The sequence below is a fragment of the Neolamprologus brichardi genome, chromosome 1, assembly GCF_056152115.1.
Source record: "Neolamprologus brichardi isolate AB-2024 chromosome 1, ASM5615211v1, whole genome shotgun sequence".
Taxonomy (NCBI): domain Eukaryota; kingdom Metazoa; phylum Chordata; class Actinopteri; order Cichliformes; family Cichlidae; genus Neolamprologus; species Neolamprologus brichardi.
In genome coordinates this window covers 36,508,207-36,519,315 of record NC_142104.1, presented here as the reverse complement: position 1 = coordinate 36,519,315, position 11,109 = coordinate 36,508,207, and the positions used below count along the sequence as shown (strand labels likewise).

At 42.6% G+C, this 11,109-nt stretch overlaps 1 protein-coding gene across 3 annotated transcripts; it reads left to right on the top strand.

Annotated features, from left to right (window-relative positions):
- The first annotated feature begins 379 nt into the window (after positions 1–379).
- lhx1a (LIM homeobox 1a) lies at positions 380–8,477 on the top strand. Of its 3 annotated transcripts, none has more exons than XM_006799303.3 (5): positions 380–1,273; positions 2,944–3,167; positions 3,760–4,043; positions 5,854–6,019; positions 6,926–8,477. In XM_006799303.3, the coding sequence occupies exons 1-5, from the start codon at positions 1,104–1,106 to the stop codon at positions 7,303–7,305; spliced, it is 1,224 nt and encodes a 407-aa protein (XP_006799366.1). In that variant the 5' UTR covers positions 380–1,103; the 3' UTR covers positions 7,306–8,477. The 3 variants fall into 3 exon arrangements, with proteins under 3 accessions (XP_006799366.1, XP_035767276.1, XP_006799365.1); XM_035911383.2 differs by having other exon boundaries at positions 3,745–4,043; positions 7,037–8,477; XM_006799302.3 differs by having other exon boundaries at positions 3,745–4,043.
- Positions 8,478–11,109: the final 2,632 nt, after the last annotated feature.

Here is an 11,109-nt window from a genome sequence, read left to right as displayed (position 1 = left end):
CTACCAGCCTCTTTATTCAGAAGACGCCACTATATAGTCTCTACCTGCTCAGATTTGTCCCTCATGTGTCTCCTCGTGGCCAAAAGACACTTTGCTCAGCAGCGGAAACGTTGTGTCTCCCTCCGCGCTGCTCGCCTCCGCCGCGGCTCCTTCCTCCAAACACATTCACTAACATATGACAGTTTGCAGGGAAATTCTTGACAATTGCTATCTTGAGTGTGTGGCATAAATAGCAGGCAGAGTCCTCGCTGGGTTATGATGGGGCGGCTTGATGGTTGCTTCCATGGCACAGCGCTGATTGGTCCGGCTGCGGCCTGACGTCAGGAGGCTGGAAATAAGGCTGGGTTGGAGCTTTAGGACCAAGACAGTGTACTAGAGATCGAGCGCATCCTTACGTACGCACGGTACTGGAGACCGAGGGGCATCCCAGCACACTGATTACAACCGGAGCGACCGGCGAGTCCCAGCATCCTATCACAAACCAAACATCCAGGATCATCCAACAGAGAGGAAGGGAAACACTCTTTTTTCATCTTCTGGCTGTGTGATTTTGTTTCTCGCCGGGTTTTGAACAGTGGATAAAATGCCATGTTAAAGTACTCTGAATTATTTCTAGGCGTGCGTGTCTTCTTGTGTGACAGCTCTGCCCTAAAATCGTTTTATTAGAAGCCTCTGTCAGCACTGGCTGCCGTACGACGCTCTTCTCTTTGGCCGATGCGTCACCGGGACAACCAAACCGGCTCCCCTCTCCTCGCCTGAGCCGATCGGCAGCTTCCTGTGCTGAACACCTTGGTTGAATTTTGCCACGGATCCATAAAAGGACTGATTTATTTTTTTCAATCTTTTGACTTTTCCTCCAGTGAGGACGCGATCGCCAACCCTTCCTGGTTCTTTGCTTTTTGGGACGCTGAGTCTTTTTACGCATGCAGGGAGAAATCTGTGGTGACACCTGATCGACTGGCTTCTCTTGCGCACGTTTGACCCAGGAGCTCCAGGCGAATCGGGGAGGGAGAGAGCAGATACTCGGTCAATGCTCGGCCTGCGCTGTTGATTTGGTTTGTGTGTTTGCTTCGTTTGTGGGGGGTTGTTGCCCAGCCAAAGCCATGGTCCATTGCGCCGGCTGCGAGAGGCCTATCCTGGACCGCTTTCTGCTCAACGTGCTGGACAGAGCCTGGCACGTCAAGTGCGTGCAATGCTGCGAGTGCAAATGCAATTTGACAGAGAAATGTTTTTCTCGAGAAGGGAGACTATACTGCAAAAACGATTTCTTTAGGTAAGCTCGATGAAGATGGCAGAAACCCTTTGAAAAGTAATGTTTTTGTACTCCTTCGCTCTTTTACTTTTCTTTTCCATACGAATAAGACGCAGCAGGTAAGCAGAGACAAACCATGAAGGAAATTATATAAAGATATTTATATATTTTCAAAAGGAGGACCAAAGGTAGTTATGGCACACAGTGAGACGAGAAAACTATGTTAGAAACCCTACAAACATCAGATTAAACTGCAAACGACCTCAGTCTACCGCAAATTTAGTGGAAACACCTGTATCTTCCACGTTATTTACCATTTGAAAATATAGACTATTAATTGTAGGCGACCACCAAAAAAAGGAAAATATTTCTTCGTGGCTCAGACTGCTGTTACAGTTCAAATCTGCTCAATTATAAGTGAAGAAAACCTAAAAGATAACACAAACAAAAATGACAGAACATCTGGTAACAAAGAGAATTCCCCTTTTAAATTCTCTAAATAAACGAATAAAACGACCCGTCCTGTCTTTTGATTAGCAGTAAGTAATTGAAAGCTTGTTAACTTGGATTCTTATGCAAAAACAGCAACAAAAGAGGAGCAGCAACATTAAACGCGTGTGCGCTCACTCTCAGCAGGGGGAGGGTTTGTTAGGAAATCGAGGAAATCACACTTGAAGGGTTTTTTTTGTTGGTTTTTTTTTTTACAGCTTGTTGGCAGTCGTGGGAGCTTAGAGCATCAAACCGGCGCTAGAGAAACCGCTGCCCGGTGTGTTTGCTCAGTCTGGCTGAGGAGGACGTGATAAGTGGATTTGAATAGTAAACTAGTTGAAAAGATCAGGTCCGCAGACGATGCAATCACAGACGTGCAGTCAACAAGCACTGCACGCAACTCAGCAAACATTGTTTAACAGTGAAGTAGATGGCAGGGTGATCATTTATGAGCCAAAATCCAACCTAGTTTTTAAAGACACCTCAAATTGGTTTATTTACTGAAGCTCGACGCTTAAAATACGTGTTTGCAAAGACACGCAAAAAACGTGTAAAATGTAAAATAGAGGTAAAAATGTAACAGATGAAATTTTTGTGGAGTTCGCGTTTGTTTGTTTGCTGGCTTTATGTTTTTTTAAAGAGGCAAAGCTACTGGTCAGCATTTTCTTTTACAAAAATAATTAAAAGTACAATTATAGCACAAATTATTATTATTATTATTATTATTATTATTATTATTATTATTATTATTATTATTATTATAGCATGTGATATAGAAATCTCCTAAAATAAAAAAAAACTATCTCTGTATGAATCTTCATTATTTTGATCCGTTAAAATAATGATGGAATTAAAATGTCACATTTAACAATATTTATGACTCGATTTCATTCCTTAAATTACGTTGATATTTAATAGGATGGATTAATAATAAAATATGTATATCATACAAAGATATATATGAGAGAGAGAGCAAGACAGAAATAGATGATTTGTATCCTTAAGACACAATTGTGACTTCCGGATGTTTATTTTGAATGTTTATTTTTGTGTCCGTTATATAAGTCGGCCCCATCACTTTGGTGTTTTTCCTTGCTAAATGTTTAGATCATTGTCTCTTTAAAGCAAATACATTAATAGACAATAAATTAAAAATGCAGAACACCCCTAATAGCAGGAGTAACCACTTCCATCCCCCGCAGGCGGTTCGGCACCAAGTGTGGCGGTTGCTCGCAGGGCATCTCTCCTAACGACCTGGTCCGGAGGGCCCGGAGCAAAGTGTTTCACCTTAACTGCTTCACCTGCATGATGTGCAACAAGCAGCTCTCCACCGGCGAGGAGCTCTACATCATAGACGAGAACAAATTCGTTTGCAAAGACGATTACCTAAACAACACCAGTGTAAAAGACACCAACCTCCTCTCAGGTATGCAGAGTCTTGCAAGTGTGTTCTGTGAGTGTGTGTACGCAGGGCGAGTTAAATAATAATAATAATAATGATAGATAGATATTTATTTATTTATTTGTTTATTTATTTTTAAAGATGGACTTACAGTGGCTTCCTCATTTCCATGACAGCGCACGATGGTTTAAAAGCGCGAAATGTTTTCTTTTCAGTTCAGATGATGCTTCTTTTGGCCTGATATGTAGCTGTGCTCAATCTGTTTTATTTCATAATGTCAGATTTGGCTTTCTTTTTCTGTCCTTCTTTCTTTCTAATTAAGACTGCGCATTCTTTACTTGATATTTAAGCCTCCTTCGCACACATAAATTCTGCTGTTGGTAAATTTTCATTTTGTAAAACAAATGGCTGCATGTTACAAGTAAGGCCCGACTTCATCACTACAAAACGATAATTCCGAAATATAACTTCTAGTTAGCAGTGTTAGCGTGTGTTTGCACTTTGTCAGTGGTGATAATTCTCGAGTTAAATGCACTTTTAGAGACTCTGGCGCTTCACTGCTGCGATAACACTCCTGTGTGAATATTATTCTAATATTTAGATGTCGTTTCTGCAGTAACGGCATGCAGCGACCCGAGTTTATCACCAGACTCTCAAGACCAGCTACAGGATGACGTGGTCCTAAAGGACACAGAGATAGCCGCGCTGTCCGACAAGGAGACCGTTAACAACGAGAACGACGACCAGAACCTGGGAGGGAAGCGGCGCGGCCCACGGACCACCATCAAGGCCAAGCAGCTGGAGACACTGAAAGCAGCGTTTGCCGCCACTCCAAAACCCACCAGACACATCAGGGAGCAGCTGGCCCAGGAGACGGGCCTCAACATGAGGGTCATCCAGGTAAAGAAACAGCTGCACCCAAGCAGGAGCTCTGCTTCAGCCTAAATTCAGTCTATAAGTCTATATAGGCCATTATCTTTATTATCATTATTTTATCAAATGCGTGTTTCTAAATGTGTGGTCCATGCGGCCTCCTAATGCAATCCTTGATGTAGTATCATAACTTTCGTGGTCCCCGGTGATTTAAACACGATTCTGTAGTAAATCATCTAAATCGTGCAACGTGATGCTTTCAAATATTATGGAAATAGATTCAGGGGACACCCAGGGGTTGAGGAGGTGGGCTCGCGCCTTTTTCCGTTTTATAGGGTGTTACGCACCCATTAAAAGGTGTGATGTAACAGCTTATATTTTATGGAAAAATGTCCCAGCCAAGCTGCCAGACAGCAATGACCGAGCAGGCCCTCATCCCATCAGGGAGGCTCCACCTCCCCAAGCCTCCCCTCTCATATCCTTCACCCCTCTTTAAACGAGGCCTCTTCCCTTCAAACTGCGCGGTCACATCGAATTCATTAAGCCAAAGATTGGCCGATGGACGAGGTTGATTTGGAAATGGGTAATTTATATGGGTATTTTTGATTCTTGGCGCACACGACGGGGCGAAGACGCCAACTGGCGCCGAGGTGCTGGGAGCGCTGGGAGCGCTAGGAGTCCTGGCACAGCGCTGCCATCACGTTTTGCGACCACATTTAGCCACGCTGTGAGCATTTTCAGCCAAGTGGAAAGGCACAAATCTGTTTCAAGGGTCTTCAGATTGTATCCTCACAACAAGCGTGCGTTACAGAAGGCCAAGTTAAACAACAAACGACACATACAACCAACTGTATGTTATTATTATTATTATTATTATTATTATTATTATTATTATTATTATTATTATTATTATTGATAATCCCAACTGATATTATTATAAATTATGGTTTATTTTCAAAGTCTATTGTGTGGCACAAGAATTGGAAATACCTAATAATAAAATGTCTTAAATAATTATATTTACGCGCCAAAATCACACAAACGTAGCCGTAGAAATTTATTGCAAAGTAGTGCCATTTTTAAACTATGGGAATACATTTTTGTTTGTTTGCTTGTTTGTTTACAAAAAAGGCAAAATGCTTTAACGTAGAGTAATACCGAAAACGTGGAAGCGGGGAGATAGTGCTATTTAATGTGTGTGCGCTTGAGCGAGGAAAGGGGAGAGCATAATTAAAGGAAGCCGGCCTATAGATTAGGAAATGATAACCTCCAAGAGTCCGGTAATATATTGGTAACAACCCGCCTATTAAGTATTAATTGGAGATTTTAAACCCCTGCTGCTGCAGCCTTCAGTCGGAGTAAATGGAGGGTTAAAAGATCATTAGGGAGGTTAGATGGGACTGTCGCTCCTTAAACGATAATTGGGCGCAGTCCTCTTCGCCGCAGAGCCTTGCGAATTTAACGCACTGGCTCAACACGCTTGCCGCATACAGCGCGGTTATTGACTCTAATAAGAAGAGAGCGGAGTAGGTGCCAAGGTAAACATGATACCTAATTACACTTTCCTTTCAATGAGGACACATTTAAATGCCGACGTTTGTTTGCATGTTCAGGAAAAACAAGCAAACCATTGTTTGTTTAGATATTTATTCATAGAATAGCAGCTCTAACCCCTCCCCGGCCGCCCCCTTCCATAATCTCCATTTCTGCCTCTCCTCTCGTCTTTCGCCACAGAATATTGACGTGCAGTCGAAATGGCGTCAGCAGTCTATTGCATGTTTTCTGGGCCACATGATGTGATACACACGTACGCGTGTGTGTGGTTGCGTTTGTTCAGGTCTGGTTCCAGAACCGACGTTCCAAAGAGAGGCGGATGAAGCAGCTGAGCGCACTGGGCGCCCGGAGGCACGCGTTTTTCCGGAGCCCGAGGCGAATGAGGGCGCTGGGTGACCGGTTGGAGCCTGGGGAGCTCATCCCCAACGGACCCTTCTCCTACTATGGAGGTATGCTTGCTTAATATTTTCTTTCTTTTTTGACACGTTAAATTTCAACCTGGTTCTGACTGATAATGTGTTAGCTAAACATTGAATTGTTAAAAAATCTTTTTTGCATCATCTGTTATTTCCTATTAGCCGGTCATTCCTTCTTAATGTTTTGTCTTATATGCCATTATCCTATTCCCGGGGAATTATTTAGGTCTATGCCACTTTTTAAAGACGACCAGTGAGTAGAGAGCACACTGGGTCTGTCCACATTTAACCGTCTTCGTTGTTTTCACACAATATTAAATGTCAAATGAGTGCATAATGTTAAAAAATAAAATGTATGAACAAGCAGTGAAATTATGTAGTTTTCCTACTTACTGTTATTTTGGATGTATTCAAAAACAAACAAAAGAGGCGATACACGTTTTAGTTTGGGTCATCTCATCCACAGGCTTTAAGAAATGGCTTAGTATGGAATTCACTTCAAGTGAAGTTAGTTTACACCTGAGTGATTTCATACCAACGCAGCAATATTTCATCAAATGCTTTGAAATATCTGTTAATTTTCAGAGAATTCCATTTGTGTCTGGGCCTTTGTCCTTCCTGCTGAAGCAAAAAGTCTAATAATATTCTGCTGAGCTGAAAAAATTGGTCTCAGTAGGTAGAATCGCTGATGAAATGGCCCCCATTTTAATTAATTTTGTGGCCACGTTGTTCTCCCCACCCAATTGCAGTTTTGATTTAAGTGTAACGTGCTCTGTGACTAATGTAGCACAGCGAAGGTCTCTTTTTCTCTAATACAAATCAAGCTATGTATATATATTCAATGAATTCCTCAACATCCCTGGAATTACTTCTGCAAACCCATTGTTCTCAGTCTGAGCTAATGGTGATATTTTTTTTCTACTTCTCTTGCATCTGCAGATTATCAAAGTGAATACTATGGTCCGGCAGGGAACTATGACTTTTTCCCTCAGGGGCCACCATCATCACAGGCCCAGACCCCAGTTGATCTCCCCTTTGTGCCATCCTCAGGCCCCACAGGCAACCCCCTTGGAGGTATGGACCACCCGCTCCCGGGCCACCATCCCTCCACTGAGGTGCAACGTTTCTCCGATATCATGTCCCACCACCCAGGGGATTCTCCCAGCCCAGAGCCCGGCATCCCAGGGCCCCTGCACAGCATCTCGTCAGAAGTGTTCGGCCCTAGTCCTCCTTTTACCTCACTGTCACTGAACGGGAGCGGATACAATAACCATCTGTCTCACCCGCCCTCAGAAATGAACGAGGGCACCGTGTGGTAGCTTTGCGAGGGAGCGGACTTTGCTGGCCAGAGATTCGGTAATGAAGGGTCGTGAGATCTGGAAGTGTTGGGGGACTGAGTCCAGAACAGGGACACGGATAATGACTGGGTTAGGGCAGTACCATAAACTATTTTTTCTCCTTTTTTTTTTTGGTGATTTCATATTTATTTATTTATTTATTTTCCCATTTGTTGTTCTTTTTGACAGGAGAGCATATTTAGCATAAAAATGATGCCGAAACACTGCAGTATTACGTTCGGGTGTTTTGATTGCTTCTTTCAACTCTTACCCCTACCCAGCCTGCATCCAAAAACTGGACTGAGACATCTTGTTACCCCTCCTGATTCCGGTCAGTGGCACGGCAGAGCGACCAATCCCCCGGTCCCCCTAACGCTTAAAAAAAAGGAAGAAAAAAAACCTTTTCAAAATCTCCTGTAATATGTCCTAAACATGAAAACATCCTTAGCTACTGTCAAAGACTTCAATAGCTTTACAGAGAGAGAATAAAGGGGCTAAGGGTTGGTTGTGTGCTGACCTGGCACAGTAGGAAGGCTGAGCGGCATTCAGACTATGTGCGAGGAACTACACGCGTCCCTTGTATTTATTCAGAAGCTCCTCAGACCTCTTGCCTCTCAAGGCTCTGCCATATTGACACTTAACCTTTTTCACAATATGTTTCTGGAGGCCAGAAGAAATGACAGTTTTCTCCTCTGCCTGGACTATTTGTTTGTTTCGGTTTCAGAATTTCAACCAAATCTGAAGAAGGCTGCCTTCAAAAGGCAAACCAGTAAAAGACTCCCTATGGATTGCAAGCCCTTTATTAAAAATGGAAGTGAACTTGAAATGGTGAGATGAAGTCTACCTTCTAAAAATCTTCTACTGGGGTTCTAAATGGGACTTAGAACAGTCAACTGTTTACGTAATATATTCAATTCAGGAGTCCAGAAGTCTCGAAAACCACGTTTTAGAACCTCTCGATCCATATAAAAATGTTCCAAGCAACCAACCAAACTTTTGTATTGATTTCATTTATATTGTACGGAGATAAAAACACATTTGCTGGGGTTGTGGTTCACTGTGCTAGTTTGTACGAGATGTTGTTTACAAAAAAAGGTTTAAAAAAATAAAAACACGAGTAAAGTAGACATTTGACAAATAAAAAAAAAAAATAGCACAAATATTGTTAAAGTGCTTTGCACCATCATCGCAGAACGTGTTGAGACAAAATGTAAGTGTTAAAAGGAGTAATCGAATTCTTAATTTTTTTAGTCTGCTGACGATACATTCATAAAACTGTTAATATACTTAGGTTTTATTTTTGTGTCTTTAAAGAAGAAAAATCCAAACTATTAAAAACTGATGATCAAATATGCAGCAAGCAGCTGCTACATCTCTTTGAATATCAAGCCCTCATGGTATGTCTTTTATTGTTCCAATAAACCTAAGCTTATGTGACCTCCAGTGCATATTAGACCATTCACTGTATAAATACCACATGTTGACAAATGTGTTTGTAATAAACTAGAAAATATACGTCATTTTTTTTTGGGAGCAGCTATCTTAAAGTATACCAGACATTACAGTGCATTGTGTTTCACACAGTATTGAAGGTACATTACAGCTTTTGTCCAGTTTCTTGAACTGTGGAATAATTGTCCTTAATTGCAGACACTGATGCTGATTGGTTAATTCTGAATAACTGGACTCAAAAATGATGAAAAGACACAGAAAGAAACAAAAGCAGAAGTCTAAATGAGAAGAGTGATGCAGTGTAGGTTTGTGATGATCATCCTTACCTGTCATCACAGGGTTTTCTTCTCCCTGTTGCAGTGTTGCAACACACTCTAAACTCTTAGACAAACAGCACAACAACAAAAAAACTTTTTTGCTGATTTGACTTTTTCTCCCAGCAACTTAGGAATTCAGTGGACCAGTTTGCTGCAGCGAACACAAGGGGGAGTGAATACACTCCTCGTGCTGATGCGGTTTCTCCTTCCAGCTGCTTTGGCTCCGGCCTCACATTCTTCCATTCAGTTACTCGAGGTCGTCAGCTAATCACGAGCAGTTAGCTGTGCTACTGTGAAGGACAATGATGAAATTGCTGTGGCCGTGGCTCTCCTGTTTGTTATGCTTTTCTTAGCGGGCTCCGGTATTATTATTCCCTGTAGGTTTCTGTTCTTTCAGTGCAGTCTGGCGGCTGGGAAGGACATCTCCCAACTTATTTTGGCGAACATAGCTGCAGTAATAATCAAGAAGCCCGAACACCGAGGCGTGATGTTTTTGCAGGAAAAATGGAAAAATTTTCATACTCGTACGGAAGCGAGTCAGGCGGTGGGATTGTGGTGTGAATCTGGGGAAACCTTTATCTCCCTAACCCCAGCCTGTGCAGTTAGGACTGTATGCAATCCCAGTTTTCCTCCCTGCCTCCAGACTGTAATCCACCATGAATTAATCATGGTCTTGAGAGTTAACCAAGCTTGGGGAGGTGGAGGTAAAGGGTGTGTGGAAGGATATAGGTCTCTGTTGAGCCCCTGCGCTTAGAACTCCCCCTCCCCCCAGTCCACCCACCCACCGTAGTAGCTCCACGCACCGGCGACTGACCGCCCCCAGGGCCACAGCTCTTTAAATTCAAATCTCCTATTGATCGCTCATCAGCTGTTGGTGCAAACTGACCTTGTAGGCTAATACTGGAAAAATAAAATAAGCCTTAAAGGCAGTGAATGGGTTTTAAATGACATTTTAAATCTCTGAGTCAGGACATTTGAATAGCCTACACACCCACTGGGAGCCTAAATAAGTGCACTTTTTGTGCATGTGTGTGATGAGAGAGGATGATGGGAAGGAGGTGGGTGACAGTAGTGACTGTGTGTGTGTGTGTGTGCTGGGGGGCTTTAATACTTAAAGGATGGCATGGGGGTACAAAATGGTTCACTTTAGAGTACAACAGGGGATCTGGCCCAGCAGACAAACACTGAGATTCTCTGAGGGGGGTTTTTTTTGTGGTTTTTTTTGGAGGGGGGGTGGGGGTGCACTCTCCATATGAGAAGCATTTGGCTGCTAGTTTTAAATGTAGAGTGGCTCAGCTGGAAGTGTATCCTCTCCTTGGAGCGAATGTAGCATAAGCACACAAACACATGGCACCGGGCCTCGTTTCTTCTCAAACAAATGACACATGTTGGGGGAAGCCAGCTCCTTGGCCAGAAATGAGAAAACGCTGTTAATCAATGGAGCGGGTTGCTTGATCGCTGAGCCTCATTTCCCTGGCTCAGTACTCAGCCAGTGGGTGATACACAGTCGTGTAGCAAAATCTGATAAGCTGACCTCTGCTGATGAGCTGTTTGTTTTGCCACCTCACTGGTCTTTACACTTCCTCCTCTTATCAAAGACAGAAGGATGTGTTTAAGTCAGACCATTTTTTTCTACTTTTTTAGTAATGTTGGGCAGCGTAGTCTACAAACACCTATTTTACAAAGAGAGGTATAAATCAGGAGGGAGTTAACCTGTACCCCAACCCATTTTTTTCTTTTCCTGCATTAAACACCTAGTGCCGTTTATCTGTTTTCAGAATAAGAAAAAAGATGTTCCGCAGAAACTGATTGGTTAAAAGAATTGTTGGGAATAAGAATTATCAGACCTTTTAGCAATTACGAGTCATTTTAGACGTTATCAGTGGCTGAGAAGAAAGAGAAGAGAGAGCCATCTCAAGAAAATGTTGATTTTCAGCACACGGCTGACCAGGAATTCAAAGACGTGAACTAAAATCAAATCTCATATGGTCCTAATTTTTATTGGCAACATCTTGTT